Source organism: Aspergillus puulaauensis, chromosome 7 (genome assembly GCF_016861865.1).
Source record: "Aspergillus puulaauensis MK2 DNA, chromosome 7, nearly complete sequence".
In the NCBI taxonomy this organism is placed as follows: domain Eukaryota; kingdom Fungi; phylum Ascomycota; class Eurotiomycetes; order Eurotiales; family Aspergillaceae; genus Aspergillus; species Aspergillus puulaauensis.
The window spans coordinates 2,903,133-2,928,074 of NC_054863.1; the positions used below are offsets into that span (position 1 = coordinate 2,903,133).

A 24,942-nucleotide genomic window follows, 5' to 3' on the forward strand; every position below is an offset into this window, starting at 1 on the left:
TTGAGGTCATGACTCTGTTCCAAATACATGAGGCTAGACAGGCTGTTCAACTCGAGTCCAAATGCAATACATGCGACATAAACAGGGATAGACGAATATAACGAACATATAACGAACATAGAGCGGATATACAACAGATATATAGCAACATATACCAACAGACACATATATAGCAGTGTCACCAGCTTCCCTTCTTCACCTCTCCAGCCCGTTCGAGAAACTGCCCTTCTCTTCCAGCCAACTCAACAAGCCAGTCACCAATCACTTCAAAATCCTCATTAGCCGCAAGACCCTCTGTCAGATCCTCAGAGAAGTTTCCCAAGGCATCAGCCAGCTCCTCGTCTTCGGGGTACACAATCGGCTTCACGATCTTGCCTGTCATGAACTCAACGCCTATTTCCATATCTGTATCAGTATCACCGTCGTGATATTGATCAATCTTCGGTATTGGTAGGTAGGAAACAATCTCCCTCATCATCGCCTCCCAATCCGCCTCAGTCCTTGGATTCACCTGGACAACGACCGTCGGTCTGGCTGATTCAACCGTAACACCAACATGAAACATCTTAACCATGGACCATTTCTCGCGAAGTCTGGAAACAACCCTATTGATATTGCGGCGGGCGTGCTCGAATGCCTGTGCCGCAGGATCGTCATCATGAATAGGGAAGCAGGTTGGGTCGAAGACCTGGTTCACGAAGATGATTTCGGTATGGATGTCGTTGATTCCGTTTTGGTTTAGGAGGGTGGTTATTTCGTCACGGGCTGGGCCGAGGGTTTCTGGGATGGAGGGTGCGGTGGTGCTCTCTGGGTCGGTGATGTATGTGAGGCTGAGGACTGGGAGGGGTTTGCTGGTGTAGAGTTGTTTTGTGGCGCTGTGGATGGAGAGGCGGAGGTATTGGGGTGGTGGGAAGTTGTGGCTGTCTAGGATTGCGAGGATGGAGTTGCGGTGGTGTTCGATCTGTTTGATTGTGGTTGGTTCTGCTGGGAGGATGTTGTGTGGATAGGGCCAGATGAGGGTTGTTGAGCGGTAGGGCTCGAGTTGCTTAAGATAGGTCTCGATGGGCATTACGCCTTTGACTTGTTCAGTGTTCTTAAGGAGGGACCGTCTTTGCTGGGGAGAGACTTGGTTGTTCTTAGATGACTTGATGGGTGCCATTTTGGCGTGGTGTATTTAATATAGTATAGTAGATGCTTTGGTGTAGTGGATGACTTTTATAGTGAAGACCTCCAGAATAGAGGTTCAATGAAGTATTCAATAAGTAGTAGAACGCAGGATGTAGAGGGATAGAGCAGAGTCAGAACAGCAGAGGAACTTGGGCCCTTCAAGGCACAGAGACTTGTTCCTGGTGAACTATAAAGTTGTTGTACCATGGCACGAATTGACTTTACGCTGCGTATGCATTACTTTCTAGAGATGTCCATGTTCAATCCTTCCATCCCACCACAATCACAACGTACCACCAGCCAATACGGTTTCATTACTTGCACGGCCTTTCCAGTCTTCCTGGATCATCTGTGCTGCCAGCTCAGCTACTGCATAGACTGGCGCCGACATATGGCAGGTCGGCTGGGATGGTAGCACACTGGAGTCCACTATGCGCAAGCCCCTTATACCAGGAATGCGGAACTTGGAGTCGACAACTTTTCCCAGAGCACATGTTCCGCTGGGATGGTGGAATGACCATGCACTTGATAACATCGCACGGGTCAGGTCCTCGTCAGTCTGGACCTGAGGGCCCGGGAACAGTTCGCCCTTTACTATTGGAGCTATGATGTTGGATGCCATTGCACCGCGTAGTTTCTTATACCCATATAACTGCAACGCCATATCCGCATCAGAACCCCAGTAGTTGGAGAAGATAAGCGGTGCATCGCGATAGTCGCCGCTGGCCAGTCGAACGGATCCGTGCGCTTCTGGTTGCAGAAGACTAACATATCCGGAGATCACATTTGAGTTGTGGGGGTTGGGGGCCATTGCTGATGTTGTATAATGATAGGAAAGTATGGGCCGGTCCTTGGGAAGAGCTTTGTGAAAAGGTGCGTTGACACTGTCAAGGAAGGCATCTGGTGGCCGTTCTGTCACGTAACTGGAGCTTAAGGTATGTGACAACGGACCTGTTCCATTTGCCTGGAACTCTTCGGCGGCGGCGGCGAGTAGAGTTTCGTTTTTCTGAAGCGTGAACGAAGTAGTAATGTTCTCTGGGATCTGTACCATGACGACTGCATTGTGATGGTCGTGCAAATTGTCGCCCAGGTCTGGGATGTCCTTTACAACGGGGATCCTCAAGTCCTCCAGATGCTTCCTGGGACCAATACCCGAGAGCATAAGCAGCTTGGGGGATCCGATTGCGCCTGCGCTGACGATAACCTCTCTCCTGGCCCAGATGGTATGATTGGAATCATCCCTCAATGATATGTACTCAACCAACGCCGCCTTCTCATACCAAACATGGATCTTGGTAGCTTCAGCACCAGTTATAATCTTCACGTTCTTCCGAGACAATAAGGCCGAACCGTACGAATCTTGGGCAGACGATCGACGCCCCGTCCGGAGATCGATGGTATGCGGGCCACCATTCACTCGACCAATGGAACGCCCATCGGTGGGATCGATAAGAGGTGCGGGCAGTGCCATACTTGCGGCCATAGCATCACCCCAGTATGGTTCAGTCCCGGTGGCGTTAATTTCGTAGCTGACTTGTAGTGGCCCGTTTCCGTATACGGCAGGGTTTGCGGCGGTAGGGTAATCAGTCAGGGGCGGCATAGTTAGGTTTGTAGAGAGTTGGAACATCTGGAGGAGACTTCCGAAACTCAACCTGTCGTTACCGGACTCTTTCGCCCATTGATCGTACACACTGGCTGCTCCACGGGAATACGCCATAAAGTTGATAGATGTGCCACCACCTAAACCACGGCCTTGTGGGAAGCGTGGCGCAATGCCACCACGCCGCGGGTCGGGCTGCGAGGTGTAGTTCCACGAATACCAACTTCTTTGAAGTCTACCGGCAAATCCAGGGGTGTAGATGTCGGCATCGTCGTTACCATCCGACCCAGCCTCCAAAAGTGTGACCGTGATATTTGGATCTTGGGACAGGCGATTGGCTAGGACATATCCGGCTGGTCCTGCTCCGACGATGACATAGTTGCTGTCTGGGTACCGGGACTTTGCCGAAGAGGCGAAGGTAAACGAGTGACTCAGAGTGAGAAGAAGGTTTGCCAGTTTCATGGTGACCAAGGGTTTAAGTTGGCGACCAAGGGGTTTAAGTTGACGAATCGATATTCCTGAGGGCAACTGATATCCAATAATTTAAAGCACTTGATTATGGTTAAACGTTTGGTGACGGTTGTCCCAAGCAGCACACACAGCTGACAGCCTGAGGTGCATGTGTAGTTGCTATACCTGCAGTTAATACAGTTGCTCCTGCCGTACCAACTTGGTTGGTGGCCTGCAATGTTACCAAGCTCTGTTCCGACGTAATTGTGATTCCACCCTAGACGAAATGGCTTTCAAGATCTGCTGTTTACTGGGCTTTCTGTCTGCGCTTTAACGCAATTGCGGGTCAATGGGGACTTAGGGCTACCCATTATGCAGCAGCCAACTTCCTCATTAAATCCTCCCCTTTTGTATCCTGTCATTTTCAAGCTATTATTAATGATAATCCATAACCCACAACAATTTTACTACAACTGTAAACCTCCTACGACGTCAATCAACTAAGAGGCTCCTGGCCAAATCCGTAAAAGGAAAGAAAGTATTGCACAAGACTACGCACAAAGAGCCTATTGATTGAAGGTAATTCAGATCCATAAGTGTAGCGCTATTCAGGATATACAGCACAATTCTCAGTTTGTTGCTTGAATAGAAATACAGTATGTCCAGTAACTAAAGGCCTTTGAAAGTATGCCAATGAGGCAGATAGTCTAGCCCCACCACCCTTTGCGCTTAGTGCCAGGATCCGAGTCGCTTCCCCTGTTCCGCTCTGCGTCAAGCATCCGATCAAAATCGGCTTGAGCGCGCTCTTTATCCTGTCTGCTATCGGTATTCCAGTCGGAAACACCAGGCTGCGCGCGAGAACCCTGGGGCTGTGACTGGGGTGTCCCCTGAGAGCGGAGACGATCCCACGTGCTCCCTTGCGAGGTACTATCCTGATCCTCTGACGGTGGCTGACTCCCTTCAGAAGGGGTACGTTGCGTCCGTGAAGTCTCTGGCTGTGGCGTAGTGGAATATCGAACCTGGTTCTGTTGCCGGATGCGGTCCCAAGCGCTTCCCTGTGGAGCGGCATCTCGGTAGTCTGAAGCAATGGGGCTGGCATCGTCATCGAAGAAATCTCCTCCTTTACTCTGATTCTTGGCAGGCGGTGGGTAATAGTCATCCATTCTCGGGCTAGATGTCCGCGGGGCGGGGGCGGGCTGATCTGATGGGCCCTCATACCAGCTCGCCTCGGCGCTTCCCTCGGCACTCCCCTCCTGAGCAGTCGGTAATTCGCCCTGTTGCTGCTGGCGTCTCAAGTGAGTTTTCACCATCTGTGCGTTGCGATGCCGCTCCCGTACCTCCTTCGGGTCCTGGCCCCTTCGCTCTTCGAAAATCTCCTTCACCCGCGGGTCCGTCGCTATGCGGCCGACGCCATTTGTTAGCGCATACACATTTGAAATAACCCAGATTCCAAAAGTCCAAATTCCTATTCTAGACAGTACTGCCGCTGCCGCTACCCGGAACCCAGTAGGGTCTAGCTTGTACATGTTCTTCACGCCCTCGAGATACCGCTTTCCCATGGAGAGTTCTGGGTTTGTCGGCGCATAGGCGTCTAGCGTATGGTTTCGCTTTAACCACATAGTGGCGTTGATGCCTCCGATAAGCATACCCAGAGGGGCGCCGGTGCGGGCTTGGTAGAGGGTTCTGCTGGTGTTTTCGAGGTAGAAGTCGAGCTCGGGTTGTGTGAGAGGGCGGTTAACATCTATACTGCTAACTTCAGCAATGCGAGTGGTCGTGGTGAGCACCCTCCGGTGCCATTGTTTTGTCCCCATGAAGGTGAGCAGTGTGATCGGGTCCGGGCGGTAGATGAGATTGGGGTTGAATTGAACGCCGGGTTCGAAGAGGGGAGGAATGGAGAAGGTCTTGGGCGGTGTCGAGGGCTCCCCTGTCTGTGGGAACCCATCGTTGGGGGCCATTGTGGTTGCTCGTTGGATTCGACAAAGAAGGATGGTGTTTCGGTGTTGATAGCAGGACTGTTGCTGTCACTTGCTGGTGTGAGGAGTCGGAGTCGGAGTAGGAGTCGGCGATCCGTGTGGGGAGCTAGTGCTGAGTCATGGGCGGTCTTGGCGTGTTTGTCGGTGGGTTCTCGTCAGATTGCATGTTTTGCACGGCCTGTTTAGGCAGTTTGGCCGGCGATCATTGCAGCTCCCGTGGGGGCAGGATTCAATGCAAGCAACACAACTTCGTATCTTTCTGATTTAGGACATGCAGGAACCGTAAGCCACTTTGAGTTTGCTCTATAAGTATGCAGAACAATCCAGCAGTGGGTCAGCGACCACATCTTTTCTCTCAGTCCTCCGATTTCTATCTACTACCATGTCTATACAGAGTGACCTGACCATCAATGCCTCCAGGTTTCGTCCGGAGAATGTCACCGAAGCCACCAAACAGGCAAACAGCTTCCTCCAAGATGTCACAACCAAGGGACCTCGTTGGCATGAAGTTGGCGCTGCTACCTACCGCGATATGCGTCTCCAAGGCAAACTCGCCCTCCCAGCGCCCACCTACCTCCCAGGCGCTACAGATGCTACAATTCCTTCTCGAGACTCCTCTCGTCGAATCCCGATACGCATCTACAAACCCGACAACGGCCAGTCTAGTGAAGGTGTGTTTTTCCATGCCCATGGGGGCGGATGGGTCTTGGGGGACGAGAAGAGGTAAGCATCTCCCTGTAGATATCAGAGTACGGAGTACCACCAGGCTAACAGCCACCAAGCTCCGACCAAGTACTACAAAGGTATGCCAATGGCTGCCAACTAACCGCCATCTCCGTGGGCTATCGTCACGCGCCTGAAGACCCATACCCAGCAGCCGTCCACGACTGCATCGACGTGGCCGAGTACCTAATCGACCATCCCGAGGAGTACGGCCCTGTCCGCTTCATGGGCGGAGAGTCAGCCGGGGCATACCTTGTTGTCCTAGCTACGTTTCACCTCCTCGCGTCGCGGCCGTCTCATGCCCTCGAAGGCCTTGCCCTCCAATATGGGTTATACGACCAGTCTCTAGGCCTTCCTTCTCTCACGACAACCACCCGGTCCATCATGATCGACCGGGCAGCTATGGAGCGCTTCCGCGGTGCATTCCTGCCCGGTAAATCTCCTGAGGAATGCAGAGACCCTTCCATCTCTCCGATCTACGCCGATCTGTCTGGACTCGCAGCGAAGGCGCCGAAGGGCCTTCCTCCTGCGCTGTTCGTCGTCGGGACAGATGACCCTCTCCTTGATGATACGATTCTCATGGGTGCGAAGTGGAGTATGGCTGGTGCGGATAGTATCGTTAAGGTCTATCCTGGAGCCGCGCATGGGTTTACTGCGATACCGGGCCTGCCTGTTTCGGAAGAGGCGAACGCGGTCAGCGTTAAGTTTGTGAATGATAGGGCCACAAGTTTTAAGTGATTCGGAGTTTGGCTGAATGTCTCGGTGTTTGCCGGTGTTTGCCTGTCTTGCTATGATGACCAAGGAAGTATACGATTGTACACACTTATTTATACTACGTAGCCTAGCCTTGTTATGGGAAGTTTGACACAGTTCTCAGTCTTCATAACGCATAAATAATTCATTAAAATGCCAGGCATTAACCAGCCAAACAATTACACTTCCTGCAATTGGACATCTCCTACCACTTCTCAACATATGGACGAAGGTCCAGCTCAAATCCAAACGTCGTTCGCGGCTGCGTGTGCAAGTGCCAGTACGCGTCGGCAATCTACATCCACAAATCAGTACCAAATACCTTTAAGGAATGGGGAGAGGGGACGAAACATACAGCACCAGGATCCAACTTCCCATCCTCATGCTCATTCGCCCATTCCTTGGTCCGAGGAATATCAATCACCCCGTCAATAATAACATGAGAAACATGGACGCCCTTCGGCCCGAATTCGCGGGCCAATGACTGGGCCAGCGCGCGCAGGGCGAACTTGCCGGTTGCAAAGGCCGCGAAGTTCGCTGAGCCTTTCACGCTTGCTGTTGCGCCGGTGAAGATTAGGGTTGGTGGGTGTTGGAGTCCGGTGGACTTTTGGAGGAGTGGGAGCGTGCTTTGGGCGAAGTTGAACGCGCCGATTCTGTCATCAGGTGTTAATGTCATCGTTTAACAGGTCTGCTGATGAAAGGTAGATGGGTAGTGATCATACCCCTGGCTCTTATATCCAGCCGCGAACTCATCCTCAGTAAGTTCCAGGAATGGCTTCCGGACAAAGCCGCCGCCAGAGTTAAAGACCGCGGCTGCGAGCGGGCTGTCCTTGTACTGCTCCGAGATCTTCTCAAAGGCTGACTTTAGACTACTAGAGTCGGACACATCCACGCTGATTCCTAGAGCCTGGCCGCCAGCGGAGTTGATCTCGCTGACAATACTGTTGTAGTTGGTGGGATTGCGCGCGAGGACTACGACGGAGTATGCCTGGGCGAACTTGCGCGCAATGCTGGCACCCTGGGTTGGTTAGCGGTGGTTTGTGGTATAGTATGTGAGGATAAGAAATGACATACGGTGCCGGGACCGACACCGGCGATGACTGCGAGTGGTTTGGTGGCCATTCTGATCAGAAGTTATACAGCTAGAGTGGGAGTGAGTATATGAAGTAGAAGTAGATAAAGTAGTCAAGAGCTTTGCAGTTTGCTTGACGCGGGGTCGTCTGGCTTTATAAGACAATTACGTAGAGTAGCACGCAACTTGAGTAATCACCAATTGGCAAATCTGCAGCGCGATGTCGTGTTTTGATTTATAATCATGGATATCACCATCGCCGATGAGGAACGAGGGACAAACGTTGGAGAATCCAAGGACCCGATGACAACATTGCAGCCTGAGGCAGGACTTCCGACACCAAGGCAGCGACCGCTATCGATAAGCTTCAACTTTTTTCCAAATCTCGTCAGTTCAACTTTCAGCTTCAGCATTCAATCTCCGGCGCTCTTTTTATTCATTTTTCACTCACCATATCTTGCCATTTATCTTCGCTATATGTTCTGTATTATTTAATCTAGCGCTACCATGTCTGAAGAAGAAACCCTGCTCACAAATCTCTGCTCAATCTGGTACGTCCTTCAACCAAACACACCCTACCCCAGTGCGACAGATTGCTAACAATCTCAACCCAGCCACGTCCAGCCCCCTAAATACCGGTGTCCCCGATGCTCAACACGCACATGCTCCCTCCCCTGCACACGCCGACACAAATTATGGTCCCAGTGCTCCGGCGTCCGCGATCCAGGCGCGTACCTGCGCCGCAATGAACTAGCCACCGAATCCGCATTCGATCGCGACTTTAATTTCATCACGGGGATTGAGCGCCGTATTGAACGGGCGGGCCGTGAGGCGGAGAATCGGGGGGTTGGTGTCGATGGGAGGAATGGGGTTCACGATCGGGGTGTTGTGGGGTTGGAGGGTGAAGGTGAGCCTGCGCATGGGCTTGGAGATGCGAGGGGGAAGAGGAAGAGGGGTCCTGCCCCTGGAACTGGACCTGACAGGGGACTGGCTAAGGGGGAAGCTGGGTTTCTCAGGAGGGCGGAGGAGGCTGGTGTTAAGGTCATCAAAGCGCCGAAGGGAATGAGTCGGGCGAGGATGAACGGGTCGAAATGGCATGCTAAGTAAGTTGCAACATTTGTTACGCTTATTGGTGACTTGATCTCGAGCTAACGCGTATGGCTATTCTACAGGCAAAAGTGTTTACAATGGACGGTAGAATTCGTCACGGACGGCGAGTCGAAAAGGGTGAATTGCATCGAGACCGTTACAATCGCCGAGGCCTACGATCGGGCATTTCCTTTACCCAAGGAGGAACGACAGGTGCGCAATCAAGAAGCCGCCCAAGAAGCCGTGCAGGATGAGAAGGCAGAACCTACGCAATCCGAACCGAGTGCCTCAGATACCATCCCAGAGCCAGCGACGGCGACGACAGAACCTGCCGACAACGAACCTACAACCACCCAACAAAACACAACACCACAAGCAACCGAGACTCAACCAACTCCCCACCGCAACGTATACCTCTACCTCCACCACCCACGCACCGCAACAAAGCAACCAGTCCTCATCCCCCTGGTCCCAAGTTCAACCCTCACAACTGCGCTCCATGACCGCGTCGTCCTTGAATTCCCTACAGTCTACATCCTACAAGCTCCGCTGACGGATGAGCGCGAGCAGACGGAAGAAGGGTCTAAATACATTCTTGAAAAGGATTATCTACGGACGCACCAGAATACGAGTACCGAGCTTGAGGACGGCACATCGGAGGATACAGACGCCCAGCCTGTCTTTGGGACAGGAGCTGTGGATATCCCAGACGTGGACGAGGGCAAGATGTTGGAGGTTTTGGAGAAGGATTTATTAAGCAGAGGCACCGCGCCGGCAGCGGGGGCGTCGTGATTGATTATGAGCTATACGGAGAATAGTAATTGGCATTTGGATGTAATACCTGTAGAGTAATATTGCTGTGATGTACAAACATTTCATTCGGGGATGCTGGGCGTTACCTGGAGTATCTATGACTATAAAGTATCAACATATCGGGCGTAAATCGGGTCTAGACTAGGGTGTGTTAGTTGAGGCGAGGCTACCATGGGTTCTGCATACGAAGTCAGAGCTCGGTCCATTTGGATGTACTCCGGTCAAGTCAAGTGCGAGGGAGGCGAAGGAGCTTCGTCACGACACCGACACCGACACCTTCCGGAGTGCAAGCAGATGCGCGATCGCTCGACAGTGGAATGCTATCAGTGGTCAACAATTGCCCATTCGTTGGCTAAAGTCAAGTACGCCGATATACACCGAAAAATAATAAATCAAATCCCAAAAAGCAAATCCCGAAATAAGCAAATCCAAGTAACTCCCAAGTAAATGCCACAGTAAATCCAAAAGGGTATCTTCTAAACAAGATTAACACAAGACTCCTTATCAATGCTTGTGTATGCAAGGGCAAAATCTGAAACCAGACTTATCAAGTCGTAACTTAACGCTAACCAGCACAAATGCGCGGCAATAGATAGTTCCCGTCGTAGGATCCGAAGTCATGCAGCAATATAAGCGCAAAACTAGAGAAGACCTAAGAGATTCTCTGTGCACTAGACGATGTGGTCCTCAACGGATCCGCAAGGTCGTGGCTCAGAGTAATCAGACAGGATCAAGGACACCGTAGACCGGTGATGGATGACCACTGGAGATCGAGTTTGACAGCCGCCAAAACTCAATCTCAAAAACAACCCAGTACAAAGTAAAGGGCTAGATGGGCTACACGATACGGTGCAATCCCTTGTAACGAGTGCGCGCCGATACAGGTACAGTCCAAAGCCCTCAGGCGATAGACGCACTTCGAGTACAAGTCCACCAAGCATATCGATGCTCTCTTTGACAGATACTTGACTCTCAAGTGAACCAATCGGTTGACGCGGTGGGGGGTGTTGGTGTTTCCAGTAGCTTCTGCATATTGGAAAACCTAGTGTTTAGGAAATGTCCGAATGCTCAGACAAATCCAATAATAAAACTTATCACAACTGCAGTGTGAAAGCGGTCGCATCACTAAAGCTCATGGCGACACGCTGGTGGTTTCTGAGGCGGTATCCGGAATGGTAGCTTCCTCCAGCTTCTGCATTGCCCTTTTCTCGGCAAGAGAAACAATCTCAGTGGCCACGGTGCTGGCCATAGTTGCCTCAACGTCTTTGGCAGGGGCTTTGCCACGAGAGCTGCCGGTGGAACCGGTTGGGCTCATCTCCATGCGCTCAGATCTGCTCGGTTTCATCTTCAGTCGACCGCGTTCCAAAGCGCGGAGAATCGTGCCAACTTCCTCTGAAACGATGCCGCGGAGCTTGCTCATAGCGTCATCAGAGACCTCGGACTGCGCGTTCCAACCGAGTTTGTCGGATTCTTCCGACGTCAACGATTTGGATTCGAGAGATGGTCCAGTAAAGAGCCGGTGAAGAGCGGTGGGAGAGAGGTTGTTAGGACGCCGAGGCATCTTAACGGGCTTCTGTTTCGAACTAGACGAGACAGAAGCCACCTCCTCCTGTTGCCGCTTTGGGGGACGTTGACTAGGGGATAGAGGGTTATCTCCAACCTCGTTTCGGATCTTGTAGTAAACGAGGCCGAGTGTAGCGGCCAGTGCCTGGTGGGCAGCTTCAGGGAACTGGCGGACAGCTTCAACACGAGACAGGCTCGAAGGACAGTCACTTGAATCGCTTGATTCACTGTCGCTGGCAAACATGCCATCGGTCTGATGCATCCGGCCCCAGTATTCATATCCACCAAGTTGGTAAAATTCGGCAAGTTGTGCCAAGCGGTTGACTATATTATCAAGTTAGAATGGTTGGGGGGAGTGGATTTACTTGTCTTGTTTTGACTTACCCCGACTGCGTTTCTTCAAACACCAGAACCTCCACACAGTCCTGGGGAAATATTCCGGCCAAAGCAGAGATCCATCTTCTTCAACAACAGGAACAGGAGTAATAGGAGCATGAGTGGTGTGAGCCAGTGAGTTAAATCGAACGCGTTCGGAATGCTTCATGCGCGATTCGATCAGAGAAAACCGCTCAAACACCGAGCTCAGATGCCGCGATGTCTCGTGCTGCAGGGTGATAAGATCCGTGCGAAGTTGGCTGATCGTTGAGTGCAGTTTGCTTATTTCCATACGACACCCACATACATCGGTCTGCATGTGTTCTAGATCGGCCTGGATCTGGTCGACGTTCTTGGAGAGTCGATCGACATCGCTGCGAAGAAAGACGGTTTCATTGCCGGCTTGCCCTAAACTCGATTTCAGTTGCAGGATACCCGACTTCAACTGGTCGACATCTGTTCGTAAAGCGACCACATTCAAGTCGATTCTGTTGCTGATGGACCGGTTGGCTTCGAATTCACGACGTATATGCTCATCTTCTCGGTTGCGTCTATCGACATAGCCGTCCTTGGTCAGAACGGTTGATCGTAGTTCGAGAAGGCGAGAATCGATAACCGAGAGGCGTTCGTGCAGGTGGGCAATGGAGGATTCAGAGACAGGGGTAGCGGCGTCATGTCGAAAGGAGATCATGGGTGATAGAGGCATGGATACACTTGATGTGCGAGAGAGACTTCGTTCAAGGGTGGCGGTCATGATGGATAGGTAGGTATGAGTGGTGTGGTGACGAGACCAGTAGTCAAAATCGTAGACAAGGGGATATTGCTGAACATAGGCGGGTGTATAGTCATTTAGACTCTAACAACAGCTTCCGAGGTCCATTTCGGTGATGTTATATATGGTAGTTTCGATGGGGTGACAGCGGTAGCGATGGGAGTCAGTTGGAAGCGGTAGTGATGATGAGGCAGAATTGGTGTCAAACGAGAGAGAAAGGGTTGGGTTGTGGGAGGAGAGCGAGAAGAGGGCCACCTGGAAATCTGCCCGGGCCGTGCGCCCCTCCTTTCTTTCACTAGCGCGGATGACCACTTGGCACAACAACAGGCAACACGGTCGTCCAACATCGTCGACTCATCGTTACTCATCCCCACCGCATATGAATCATACTGGTTTATTTTATTTAGGATCGTATCGTCATAGTATCAAAGGTCCATCTATTTTCAGGATCTAAATTACATTATCTTGGCAGCAATTAGTGAAGTTATAGCCATGGCCGAAACTAGGCAATGTTACAATACAAGATACAAGGTCGTGACAGTAAATGCTAGCGGCATGCAATGGCAGCCGATCGATCCGAAGAGGCTTAGTGTCGGATTCGAGGATCTCGAACAGGATTAGCGTGCACACCGCATCCAGCTGACCCATTTTCCTCCAATGATGATCGGTCTTTGCCTTATCGCCACCAAATGTGAGACGCAGGGCTAGCGGATAATTGGTCGACAGAAATAATCGATGCTCAGCCCCAGCGTCATCCTGCATTGCGTCGGGCTCGTATTTATGCGTGTTTTGTTTGGCGGTCTCCGTATTACGCGGTGGAAACCATCACCGGTACATCACGGTGTCATCACCAGTATAAGGTCTCGATGAGGATAATCCAACAATCAATTCAAGTCGCTGCCATATCCAGCACACCGCGTTGGATCGGTAGAACTGCATTCCGTAGACTCGCAAGAACTGTCGCGTCAAATCCCCAGTCACCAACCCATTGCGACATCCGACAGCCGTCTTTAAAATGCGTCGCCAAATGGTCCGCTCGTGCCGCCCAGCTAGGTAACGACACCGAACAAAACCCGCAACGGCTCAGGATTTCTTGCTGCGAGGACCTCCAGGCATCGAGGTTTGAGACTGGATATCGCGTGCATCCATGGAACTTGCGCAGATGCTGCCAGAGATAGTCCTTGCGACTGAAGGACCGCTCAGGGAGAGGTTTGGTAGCGCATTCGCGGAAGTCGTGGCTCTCCCAGTGCGTTTGGGTCGGAGATTGGTGATCGCAGAATCTACAATCTGCAAAGGGTATATTCCCATCTTCTAGTTCGCTGAGGTTCGGCGTGCAGATCCAGACATCCAGTGGGAGGTGGACGCTCTTCTCGTGTCTCGACCAGTCGTGCTTCTTCTTGAATGACTGCGTGCAGAACGTGCACTGGTAATGGCCATCTTCTGCAACTCGTCTCCGACCCCCTCTTCGTCCAGATGATGGCCGTCGGTGATATGGTCGTGAGCGGAGTGGCCCATCTCCTGATTGGAAACTCCACGCGGACGAGCTACTATCAGACGCATCGGATGGCGGAATACCAAAGCTTGATAGTGACGAGGCAAGTGAGGACCCTTCGCAAATAGACGAGGGGTCGGTGGACGGTGTACCCACCTGGCTCTGCGGACGAGACGCATCTGAGGTCGTAGATGTAGAAGCTAGAGCTTCCCGAATCACATCCTCAGGCACAGGCTCCTCATCAGGCGGCGACGCCTGCCAACGCTCCATCGGAGTCATAGAAGCCACTGCCACATCACTCGTCGGCATAGGCGATCCAGCACGGTACAGGCGAGTCGATGACCCAACCTGCCGCTGCTGCTTATGCCGTCGCCGCGCATTGGCAAACCACGTTGATATTCTCTGTCTCGAAAAACCCGTTTCCTGCGCGAGGCGAGCCTTTTCCTCTTCTGACGGATACGGGCAGTGCTCGTTCTGATAGAACCATTCCCGTAATACACGCGCTCCTTTGCGGACAAATTGCTTCGTTTCTTTCGCGTCGAGTCTGCGCTGGCCGTCTTCACCTTCGTCCCCTTCCTCAATGACGCCGTGGAGATGGCCTAGAACTGGAGACAACGTCTCGAACCCACACGGTTGACGCTTCTCTCCGCGTCGGGAAAAGCTGCATGGTCGGAATAGTCCAACACAGCTGGAGCACGAGGGCACCGGGTTCGGATTATCAGGTGCGCGTCGCAAGATCAGACATTGAAAGCGATGTCTGCGGCAGTTGTCGCACGGGTTCGGCGGATGGTAAGCCCCATCTAACCACTCAGCGACATCATTGAAATTAGAAGGCACAATAGGTGCATTCACAGATTGTGCCTGGCTGAGGACTTCAGGTTTGTTGGTGATATCTGGTTCATTGAAGACATGCTCCCCGCCTGATAGCGGAGTTAATGATGGCTCAGTGGGGTGTAGAAAGTCGAATGTCGGCCACGATGTCTTGTCCGCCTGGGAGGTTGAACTATTTGGATCCTGTATGCCGTATAATGCGTCCCAGTCGAAAAACATATCCTCCTCGACCGGCCATGACCCCGTTGAAGGCGCATCTACCCCACGTTGATCCTCAGTATGGGGATACTGCAGGGAACCGGCGTAGGTATCATTAGGCGCCACCCAGTCGTCCATGTCCAAGCTACCAAATAGGTACTGAAATAATCTGTGATTATTAAATCGGGGCGTTCCTGCCGAACTCTCGAGCTTTCCAGGTTCAACGATCCCCGTGGTGTCGCAGTGTTGGGAGATGATGAGTAATCACAATGCCTGAACTTTTCAGGCGGCGAATCTCCGTCTCGGCCAATCAGAGGCCGTTAGATTCTCACCTCCCGGAGTGACACTCGGACTCCCCGACAACTCTCTCCATGTACTCTGTATACCAGGAATCATACGATTATCATGCTTTACTGGCTGTGTACAGACTATATTCAACTCAATACTGTCGTAACGTCATATCCCAATCACTGCCATCACATGTTCGAACATACAGTTCGGTCCTTCTCTACCAAGTAAACAAAGCTATACTAATGTATCTGACGTCTAAGCACAGAAATCACGAAACAATTTGACAAATGTTTCCTCCAGGCGCTTCACACTCTCCACTTCCACGTACTCCTCTTTGCCATGCAGTCCATACCCGGATGGCCCAAAGACAACAGACGGGATCCCAGCCTGGCTCAGCAGAGCAGCATCACACCAGAACGGCACACTTTCGACTGAAGGCCGGCTGCCCATGACTGATGCTGCACACTCAGTGACCTTGTTAATCAGAGGATGGTCGGCGCTGATCTTGTGAGCCGGTCGACACAATGTTGCCCGAGGCTCCGCGAATCCGAACTTGGAGTTGCCTTTCTGGATGTCCTCTAGCAAGGTCCGGATGTCACGCACGATCGACTCCTCTGTCTGGCCGGGGACTGTGCGGAATTCGACAGTGATTGTGCATTTTGCGGGGTACGAGGATGCTTCCTCGCCGCCCTGGATCAGGCCGCAGTGCATAGTTGCCGGGCCCAGGACGTCGTCAACGGGGAGTCGCTGGCCGTACTCCTCCAGTGATCGCAGGAACCAGCCAGCATGGAGAATGGCATCAACACCTCCAAGATGGTTAGAGCCGTGAGCGGCTACACCAAGGATATCCACTTCAACCCATACGAAACCCTTGTGCGCATGCGCAATGATCTCCGTCGTGGGCTCGGGGATAACAGCGGCGTCTGCCCTCCATCCGGCAGCTAGTATATCCCGGGTCCCCTGTGACGCATCCTCCTCGTCCGAAACAGCGGCGATTATCACATCACCGTGCAGATGAGAGCAACTGGCTTTGGCAGATGCCATGGCCGCGAGGGCAGTCGCGAGTCCGCTCTTCATGTCCAAACTGCCGCGGCCGAGGACGACCTCTTTGCCGTCTCGAGTATCGATCGTGCCTGAGAGTGCGTCTTTTTCATAGCTTGCTAGGCTGACGGTGTCGATGTGTCCGTTGAACATTAGTGATTTTCCGCCGCCAGTGCCCTTTAGCACTCCGACCACAGAGGGTCGTCCAGGGACGGGCTCGACGCGGTGCGACTCAATCCCGCGGTGGGCGAACCAGGCCTGCAGGTAGTTGCAAATCTGGGTCTCGCCTGCACCGTCTGCTAGTGAGAGCGTAGGGTTGGATGAGTTAATCTTCGTCAAAATGCTCGTCAGCTGGACGGCGCCCTCGGCAGAAACATCCAGCGGGATAGGGTAGTCGCGAGGACCCTCAGTACTCAACAGCACAACGACTGAGCCCTTGTTGAGCAGCGATCCAGAGCCTTCTGCTGCGAGACGCTTCAACGCCGCCACCGACGCAGCACCACAAGGTCCTGCACCGATGCCCTGCGAATCCAGATACTCAACGGCCCGGTGACTCTCGTAGCAAGACACCGTGACACTCGCATCCACCAGCCTCTTCAGATTCGGCCACGCCGTCGTAGAGACAGTCCCACAGTCCATCCCATCCATGATCGTGCCGGTCGTCTCAATCGACGTCAACTCACCCTTGAGCAGACTTTCCTGTAAACAAGCAGCCGTATCCGGCTCAACAGCAACAACGGAGATAGCCTCCTCCCTAGACTTGCAAAACGTAGCCACGGTATTCGCAAGACTCCCAACCCCAACCGGCGTGACCATAACACTCGGCCTTATCCCCATCTCAGACACCTGCTCCTCAACCTCCCCCATCATAGTCCCATACCCCTCCACAATCCACCCAGGAACCTCCTCATACCCATCCAGCGCCGTATCCTGCACCAGAATCCCGGCCCCGCCCTGCACGCTCTTCGAATCCCTCAGCGCATCCAAAACAGCCTGGTCATAGTCTCCCTTGATTACCGTAATCTGTGCCCCCTCCTCGCTAATCCTTCCCCGGGTACCCTGGTCCATAGACTCAGATACATAAATCTTACAAGCAACCCCCAGCGTCCGAGCCATAAACGCCACCGCACGGCCATGATTCCCCTTCGTAGCTGCGAAAAGTGTCACCCCTCCTGCCTGCGCCTTCGCCGCCATTTCATCCAGCGAGACGGTTAGCGGTAACTCTAGGTGTGCTGCGACAGCGCGGTAGCAACCCCATGATGCGCCGAGGACTTTGAATGCGGGGAGGCCCAGGCGGTTGCTTTCGTCTTTGACGAGCACCGCGCGCACGCCGAGTTCGCGGGCGAGGTCTGGCAGGGGGGTTAGTGGGGTTGGTTTGTAGCCGGATAGCGAGCGGTGGAACTTTGTGAGGGCGGTTGTGTCGGGATAGTTGGTGCTTTGGTTTGTGGTGTTGGGGTTGATGTGGATGGGGCGGCGGGACGACATCTATACAGTCAGTATGCACAGTTACATGATAGGAAGTTGATAACTTACAGTGAGTATTTAATTGAAATGAAGAATGAAGGAGGTGATATTGTAACAAGTTGATGATGGATATAAAATACGGAATGACCGCGCGAGTATTTTAAGCATTTGCCTGGGTCAAGTCTGACTGTTCAACCGACGCCTTCTAACAACATAGCGAAAAATACTCACTCCACCACGCAAAGCCCTCTCTCGGTGGACTGGAGCTTTTACGTGATGGAATCAAGGATTTGTCTGAAGTACAAAGCACTTTGCTGGTTCTCCGTCGTTCTATCTCTAAACTATTATGAACTTATAGTGTTCTACCTACGCTTTACGAGTGGATATATATTTGTCGCCCTAACTCCCCGATCAAGAATTCAACTACAACAATTATTCACAAACTTGACTTTAAGAATATTAAGCAAGATCTAAAACCTCGAAAAAACTGCTGCTAGGGGTCAAACACGTTGTTATATACTGTCCGACCCCATTTTAGTGGCGGGTTCGCTTGCAAACGTTGAGGCGTGCAAAAGTGAATGCGGGGGCAGCATTTCGCCATACAAACTGGGCCTTGGCACACTGTATAGCAGTAAATAGTATCTACCAAGTATTTGTAGCTCTATAGTCATACTAATATGGGCTGAATATCACTCGGTGCCCTGTGCTTCAAACGGCAGGCTCCAGCGCCGCTGACTCCTTCCTTGCACTGCGTCCACTCGCTCTATCTGTATCTGCTCTCCAAACAATCCACGATGAAGCCACATCTCAGTCGCTCTTTTGCCAATCCAATTACTACTGTTCTATCTGTTACCAATGACGAAACTCGGTCACTCACTGCTCTCTGGTCTCTCCTTCATCGTCTCCGCCACCTCAATTGCTCTCCCTCCAGCCAACACAACCACCTCGCGCCTCACCTCCCGAGTCCCCAGCCATTTCCCCTGTGACTGCTATCTCGTCTCAGGCGAGGACCCAGGCTACTTCGCAAACTACAAATTCTGGGACTTCCGCGATGTCAACCTGCCTCATAATTCCAACGCGAGCGAAACAAACACCTACGACCCCCGAACCAGCACCGCCAACCTCTGGGAATCAGAAACCCTTCCTCTCTCCGAATCACTCTTCAACACCGACTGGCAGGCCCAGTCCTGGAGCCGCAGAAAGACCATCGACAGCATCCTCCCCATCGTGAACTCCGAGTTCAACGCCTTCTTCGCCAGGCACCCCAATCTCCCCAATACAACCCAGCTGGTCCTCCGCACCACCCGCCTGGCGAATTACTCTTCCACGGCGGAGATCGAGAGCGTGAATGGGACTTTCTTCCACTGCTCGGTCCGCGTGCGCATGCGGCTTATGTCGAGAGATGCCATCACGCGGAAGCCCAACGACAAGACTCCGGACATCAATAAAGTGCCTAGAGGAGCCTGCGCGGGCATCTTCACATACCGCTCTGCAACGTGCGAGTCCGATCTGGAGTTCCTGACTTCCGATCCCCCGAACACGATCCACTATGCGAATCAGCCGGACTATGATCCTGATGCAGACGTTATTATACCCGGTGCGAGTGAGGTCGTGGCCACGGTGCCGAGACCCTGGTCGGCGTGGGGGACGCACCGTATGGACTGGTTTGTGAACAAGACGCGGTGGTACGCTGATGGGGAGCTGCAAGCGGATGTTTCTGTCAGTGTCCCTGACCGGCCGAGTATCCTGGCCATGAACCTTTGGAGTGACGGTGGGGTATGGACTGGTGATATGAAAGTTGATGAAAGTGTGTATATGGGCATCGAATGGATCGAGATCGCGTACAATACTTCCACCGTGGGCCTCTCGCCGATTGGAACCAACCAGAGGCACCGCAATCGACCGTCGGAGTGGAGGAAAGGGGGTTCCCATCAGAAGAGGCAGGTATCCGGCTATGACGCCGGGGAGAGGTGCGAAAGGCCGTGCTACTTGGATAAGATGCAGTACTATTGATACTCTCCCTCGTTATTATCTACAATGGAATACGTTTACTCTGCGGCTTCCAGTTTTGACTGATTGTTGTCAATTGTAATGTAGTCTCAGTGGGTACAGAGGTTCTTGAAACATGAGAGCCACTGGTTGACCCGTAGCGTTAGCCGAATATGGTGGCGAGTCGTGCGCGCATGAGCATGTGTTGCGCCGCATGACGAGTGACTATGAACATGAAAAGATCTGAATAGCAAGTCAGGAGCCGTTGCTCAACCGACGGGGTATATCCCATAAACAAACACCGCTCTAATGCTTCCGAGGCAGACCAAATAAACACAAACACAAAGAACAAAAGGAGACAGTGTCTCGCGCCATAACACCGTACAAAAGACAGACAAGACGACAAACGCCGTAAACCAAACAAAACTCCGAACCAAAGCCATGCCGCTGATGAAAATGCCGGAGATGAAAAATGCATTTGATAGAAGGTATAACCCATAATTATGGGCCGCTAGCCATGCAGCTGGTAAAAAGAATGCAGTCGATAATCATGCAGTCGTAAGAATAAAGTCGGTAAGATCGTCGACGGTCCGGCCGGTAAAAATAAGGCCGGTAAATATATCGTCGATAAAAATATTGTGGTCGTTACCCTCGTTTTTTTTTTTATGTTTTTTTTTGTTTTTCTGGGGGTTGGAGGGGACTCGCTTACAACAAGACGTCCCCGTACACATCTTTCGGAGCCAAGTCTCCCTCCAACCCCCCGTTCATCAACTCCGCCACAATCTTCTTCCGAAGAAGAAGGGTGTCTTGTGGCCCGTAGGCCAGCGGATCGATGTTGGCCGCAATGGCCTTTGCTGTAGACAGCAAGAACACCCCGCAGTCGCTGCCGTTGTCTTGCTGGGGCGAGACAGACGGCAGGACCGCCCAGTCCTTCTCGACGAAGAGCGGCCCGAGTTCGCCCTTCAGCCACGTCTTGACGACGCCGACGTGGCGGCGGGAAAGCGACCCGAGAGAGTCGAAGTGTTCAATGGTTTTATCGACTGGTTTAACAACAATGAGAGTCCAGTGAGAGTTGTTATGAACCGGGATGAAGACCGTGTCAACGTTCAGTAGATCGTTTTTGCCGATCTTAGCACGGGTCGCCCAACGCCGAACGGAATCGTAGCCCTTGTCGCGCAGGTTGGAGAAGAAGAAAGAGTTAAACGCATGATAACGAGGCTTGTCATGACGCCCATCGTTATTATTCTCGCGACGCAGGTAGTCGATGATAACAGCAAGATACGAGTTGATCACCTCATCGTTCAGCCATGCCATCGGGGTGAAGCAGCTGGCCAGATCTCTCTTCGTAAGGGGGTCACCAGACAGTGTGTCGACAATCTTTCTGTTGTTTGGCATACGCATAGCGTCCTCAACACGCTTCTCCCACTTCTCTGACAAAGGACGCACAGCCGGCCCCTCGGGTCTTATTCTCTCAGAACTCTCTTCTAATTGCTGCTCTTGTTCAATTCTTCGCCATTCATCGGCATAAATAGACTCAGTACGTCCGGGGGGGATTGGTTGGTCAGGATGAGAGAAGATTCTGACAGCCGACACAGCTGGGCCGTAAGGAAATTCTGGCGGCTGGGCCCACGGGTCCACAAAGGGTTCAACAAGGTCGGCAGGCTCGGCAGGTTCAATGGGTTCAACGACAGCGGCAGGGGCAGATAGTTCCGCCTGGAGAATGTGATCACGCGCGACATCATAATCGTGCTGGACAAAAAGGTCATGCTGGGGAACAAAATCATCCTGGGGTACAGAATCACGTTCAACGAGCAGCTCAGGGGCAATGTTCTCCTTCTGTTCTTCTTCAAGTGCTTCAGCAGACTCGGTCTTTGAAAGCCCGGTTTTCGGAGGTTCAATGTTCGGATGTTCATTGTTCAGAGACGGGTGAAGATACGGAGCAAGCTCCGGGGTAAGCGGGGGTTCATAATCATACACAGTGACAAGAGGCTCTTGGAAGCGAACCCTATGCTCAGACTTTGAGCGGCTAGTTCTGAGAGAGGCATCGAAGCCTTGAATGTGTAGTGCTTCATTGAGCTCACGTGTACGGCGGATTCTGTCCTGGGTTTGCTGGCTCGAGTTGCGAAAAGTGCGGGAATTTCTGGGCTTCAGAATACCCGCCCTAGGTGCTTGAGGCCGCTCTGGGGTCTGCGGGATAGCGGGGTGTGCAGGATGTTTGCGATTACGCTCAGAGTCAGTGTTAGTCACTGTTGACTGAATTATCTCGCGCTGAAGTTGACTCGAAGGAGTAGACGGTGACTCGATAGCCTCATGTTGAGTCGAAGGAGTTGGAGTGGGTGAAATATGAGGACTGTCGAACGCGAGTGCAGGGAAAGGATATTCATCATTTACTGGATATCCTCGGTCCCTTCTCCATTGGTTGGAATGAAGACGCTCTCGTAGTTCAGGAGACATATTACGTGTGTTCGCGCGAACAGGTGAAGAGCCAGGTGGAGGCGAACGGGCACGCGCGCGATCACGGCGGCGCTGTCTAACATAGCCCAGCACCCTTTGGGTTACGTTACTGCCCATCACCCGCTGGGTTACAGAACTGGCAGCAGCCATTGCACCACCGAATGCACCGCGAAACACACTTGCAGCTGGCTGCGCCATTTGGCGTTGGAAGGTGAGGTAGGCCTGTTGCAAGGTAACGTAATAATTGTTCCATGCGCCTTCAGCAGGACGCATGGGCAGCATTTCGTTATTTCCATTGTTTGGCGAGTCCTGAGCGCTGGAGTGCTCGGGCTGCGCCGGGGGTAGTGAACCTGACATAAAGGCGCCTCCAGCATGTGTGGCCACGTCGGGCAAGGAATGGTGGGGAGTAGATGTAGGAGTCACCGGCCAGCAGCCTGGTACAGAGTCTGTGGTAGTTGAGTTGGTTGCCTGGTGTGCATTCACAGGAGTTGCAGGACCCGCAGTGCTCGAAGGTGAGCCGAGGGTGGCAGATGCTGCAGTTTGCTCTAGGACGGGCTGGGAGGGTGAGGCAAACGAAGTGCGCTGCGCCACAGTTGGAACGTGATCAGGTGTGGTGGGCTCACCGCCCGCAGTACCAATGCTGGGTTCATCACCACTAAGACGACGATATTTCGAAGCGGAGCCACTTGCAACGTCCGCAGTCGCAGTATGGGGCTCTCCACTCCGAATCTCTTCATCAACAGAGCGTTTGCGCAGGTTGGAAGATGGAGTACCAAACAGTGCCATAAAGTCGTCTGCGTTGCCGCGTTTGCGAGTGTGGAATTTCGGGGTAGAGAACAAGTTTGAAAGACCAGTAGCTTTGCCATCAGCAGGGTTTTCGTAAGCTTGTTGCGAGGCGTCAATGAATTGGTTTGATGTATCAGTTGCCTTGCCATCAGCGGAATAACCGCGAGGCTGATTCGGCGGGCCAGCGAAGAGGTTCGAGAGGCCATGAGGGTTTGATGTATCAGTCGCCTTGCCATCAGCGGAATAACCGCGAGGCTGACCAGCGAAGACGCTCGGGGGGGGAAGAGAAGGATTAAAGAAACCATTTGCATTGCCATCAGCAGAATAATCGCGAGGCTGATTCGGGGCGCCAGCCAAAATGTTTGGGAAGTCAGGAGAAGGGTTGGATAAACAATTGGCACTGTCATCAGCAAAATAACCGCGAGGCTGGTGCGACAGGCCATTGAATGGGCCTGAGACGTTAGCCGCTCCACCATCAGCGGGACGTCTGTATGGTTCGTATGTCATACTTGAAGAGCGTGCGAACTCTTCGGCTACAGTAGGAGGTGCCCACGGAGCAGAGCGTGGATCCAAGCGCGCCGCTCGCATGGCTTGCTTTTCTTCTTGAGAGAATCGGGGAGGTTGGTACGATGGATCAGCCTGCAGTTCAGCAAGGGTTTTCGGTTTGCGATTAGCGGCAAGCCTGCTAGGCTGAAGCGATGATGCAGTCGAGGAAGTAGTGAGAGTGTCGAACCCGTTGGTTGCTTTGCCAACAACAGGAGGTTTCTGGGGAAGGTACGACGGTGCTGTTGACACAGAGGTCACGGAGTCAAAGCTATTTTCTTTGCCATCATCCGTGGACTTTTGGGTGTCGAAGCTACTAAAAGACGAATCACGACTGGTATTCTGGGAAACCAAAGGTCGTGCAGTAGGCTTGAAGCCAGTCAAAGAAGAATTCTGAGTGGTGTTCCACTTCTGGGAGCCCTGCGCCTGCCCGGTAAGGCCGAGTTCCTTAGTGTTCCACTTCTTCGGATCGTACATCTTGCTACCGTACAGCTTGTTATTGGACAGCTTGTAGAGCTCCCTGTTGCTGGAGATCATGGTTGAGAGACGATCATGGTTGAAGGTATCAAGGCCAGGGCCATAGGTGGTCGAGGCTGGTTTGTATGGGGTCGGCGTGCGATAAGCCTGGATCTCTGTCACGCGGGGAAGCACGGGGCCAGTCGATTGCTGCTGACGTTCGGAGTTGGCAGAGAAGTGAAAAGATTTCTGGCCGGGGACTTTCTGGCAGGCGTGTCGAGCCATAACGGACAAGGGTAATTTCATTTTCTCCTTAGGTGGGTGAAGGAATTGAGTGTTGGATCCAGGAAAATCACTTCCGGCAAAAGGCACTATTTTCTTCATGCCCTCCGGAGTATAGCCTCGGTGGGGATTGCTCAGATCCATGCCAGAGAACGTATGAGCTTGTAAAGCTCCCTGAGGCGAGCCATATGGGGATGCGTCCATCATGTCCACATCCTCCATTTCTTGCTGCGCATTATTGGTGGGGTTCGACATGATGAGGTTCCGCTCGGTGAGACGAGTATTGGTTTCGGTTGAAGGTGGTATGGGGAATTCGGCGAAGGTGAGAAAGGTGAGGGTTTCGCGACAAGTATCGAGGACGCGTCGAAAAACAAGACTTGGTTGGCAACACAAGGTGGCCAGTAGCAAAGAGCACAACGATGACGCTGAAGCAGAACAGAATTGGAGAAGCAACACAAGAAAGCTAGCTGAGATCAGTGGACACGAACTGGGTTCATGGTATTTGTTGTGATCGCATGAATCGCGGCAGATTGTGCTATCTCCATGAGAATTCTGAGGGGCAGCGAAGTGTTGTGGAGGGAAGAAAGCGAGGTCGAGGATGCAGCGAGAGATATGGGGGAGGAACACCGCAACTTCCGCAAGTGAAGAGAACATTACATTGAAAACGGGAAAGCTCCAGCGGCTCCGCGGTCGGCTAGTCCGCTTTAGGAAGTCACGTGTGATCCCAGTAACACATCCAAGTGAGCTCTTTTCGAGATACACAGG

General features: G+C 52.5%; 11 protein-coding genes across 11 annotated transcripts; 3 read left to right on the forward strand and 8 right to left on the reverse strand.

Moving 5' to 3' along the window:
• Positions 1 to 178: 178 nt before the first annotated feature.
• On the reverse strand, positions 179 to 1,159 carry APUU_71108A (uncharacterized protein; the record flags this gene model as incomplete). Its single annotated transcript, XM_041696055.1, has 1 exon — positions 179 to 1,159. The coding sequence occupies one exon, from the start codon at positions 1,157 to 1,159 to the stop codon at positions 179 to 181; it is 981 nt and encodes a 326-aa protein (XP_041561724.1).
• Positions 1,160 to 1,450: 291 nt separating this feature from the next.
• Positions 1,451 to 3,229, reverse strand: APUU_71109A (GMC family oxidoreductase; the record flags this gene model as incomplete). Its single annotated transcript, XM_041696056.1, has 1 exon — positions 1,451 to 3,229. One exon carries the CDS (start codon positions 3,227 to 3,229, stop codon positions 1,451 to 1,453), a length of 1,779 nt encoding a protein of 592 aa, XP_041561725.1.
• A 695-nt stretch (positions 3,230 to 3,924) lies between these two features.
• On the reverse strand, positions 3,925 to 5,172 carry APUU_71110A (putative endo-1,3(4)-beta-glucanase; the record flags this gene model as incomplete). The annotated part of the gene is made up of 1 exon (XM_041696058.1): positions 3,925 to 5,172. One exon carries the CDS (start codon positions 5,170 to 5,172, stop codon positions 3,925 to 3,927), a length of 1,248 nt encoding a protein of 415 aa, XP_041561726.1.
• A 400-nt stretch (positions 5,173 to 5,572) lies between these two features.
• Positions 5,573 to 6,651, forward strand: APUU_71111S (alpha/beta hydrolase; the record flags this gene model as incomplete). The annotated part of the gene is made up of 2 exons (XM_041696059.1): positions 5,573 to 5,913; positions 5,973 to 6,651. 2 exons carry the CDS (start codon positions 5,573 to 5,575, stop codon positions 6,649 to 6,651), a joined length of 1,020 nt encoding a protein of 339 aa, XP_041561727.1.
• A 220-nt stretch (positions 6,652 to 6,871) lies between these two features.
• Positions 6,872 to 7,788, reverse strand: APUU_71112A (oxidoreductase, short chain dehydrogenase/reductase family; the record flags this gene model as incomplete). The annotated part of the gene is made up of 4 exons (XM_041696060.1): positions 6,872 to 6,961; positions 7,022 to 7,319; positions 7,389 to 7,684; positions 7,741 to 7,788. 4 exons carry the CDS (start codon positions 7,786 to 7,788, stop codon positions 6,872 to 6,874), a joined length of 732 nt encoding a protein of 243 aa, XP_041561728.1.
• Positions 7,789 to 8,245: 457 nt separating this feature from the next.
• On the forward strand, positions 8,246 to 9,619 carry APUU_71113S (zinc finger HIT domain-containing protein; the record flags this gene model as incomplete). The annotated part of the gene is made up of 3 exons (XM_041696061.1): positions 8,246 to 8,289; positions 8,353 to 8,841; positions 8,911 to 9,619. The coding sequence occupies 3 exons, from the start codon at positions 8,246 to 8,248 to the stop codon at positions 9,617 to 9,619; spliced, it is 1,242 nt and encodes a 413-aa protein (XP_041561729.1).
• Positions 9,620 to 10,772: 1,153 nt separating this feature from the next.
• Positions 10,773 to 12,332, reverse strand: APUU_71114A (uncharacterized protein; the record flags this gene model as incomplete). Its single annotated transcript, XM_041696062.1, has 2 exons — positions 10,773 to 11,527; positions 11,588 to 12,332. 2 exons carry the CDS (start codon positions 12,330 to 12,332, stop codon positions 10,773 to 10,775), a joined length of 1,500 nt encoding a protein of 499 aa, XP_041561730.1.
• A 907-nt stretch (positions 12,333 to 13,239) lies between these two features.
• Positions 13,240 to 15,009, reverse strand: APUU_71115A (uncharacterized protein; the record flags this gene model as incomplete). Its single annotated transcript, XM_041696063.1, has 1 exon — positions 13,240 to 15,009. The coding sequence occupies one exon, from the start codon at positions 15,007 to 15,009 to the stop codon at positions 13,240 to 13,242; it is 1,770 nt and encodes a 589-aa protein (XP_041561731.1).
• Positions 15,010 to 15,417: 408 nt separating this feature from the next.
• On the reverse strand, positions 15,418 to 17,688 carry APUU_71116A (uncharacterized protein; the record flags this gene model as incomplete). The annotated part of the gene is made up of 1 exon (XM_041696064.1): positions 15,418 to 17,688. One exon carries the CDS (start codon positions 17,686 to 17,688, stop codon positions 15,418 to 15,420), a length of 2,271 nt encoding a protein of 756 aa, XP_041561732.1.
• Positions 17,689 to 18,522: 834 nt separating this feature from the next.
• On the forward strand, positions 18,523 to 19,680 carry APUU_71117S (glycoside hydrolase family 16 protein; the record flags this gene model as incomplete). The annotated part of the gene is made up of 1 exon (XM_041696065.1): positions 18,523 to 19,680. The coding sequence occupies one exon, from the start codon at positions 18,523 to 18,525 to the stop codon at positions 19,678 to 19,680; it is 1,158 nt and encodes a 385-aa protein (XP_041561733.1).
• A 681-nt stretch (positions 19,681 to 20,361) lies between these two features.
• Positions 20,362 to 24,432, reverse strand: APUU_71118A (SUMO protease ULP1; the record flags this gene model as incomplete). The annotated part of the gene is made up of 1 exon (XM_041696066.1): positions 20,362 to 24,432. The coding sequence occupies one exon, from the start codon at positions 24,430 to 24,432 to the stop codon at positions 20,362 to 20,364; it is 4,071 nt and encodes a 1,356-aa protein (XP_041561734.1).
• Positions 24,433 to 24,942: the final 510 nt, after the last annotated feature.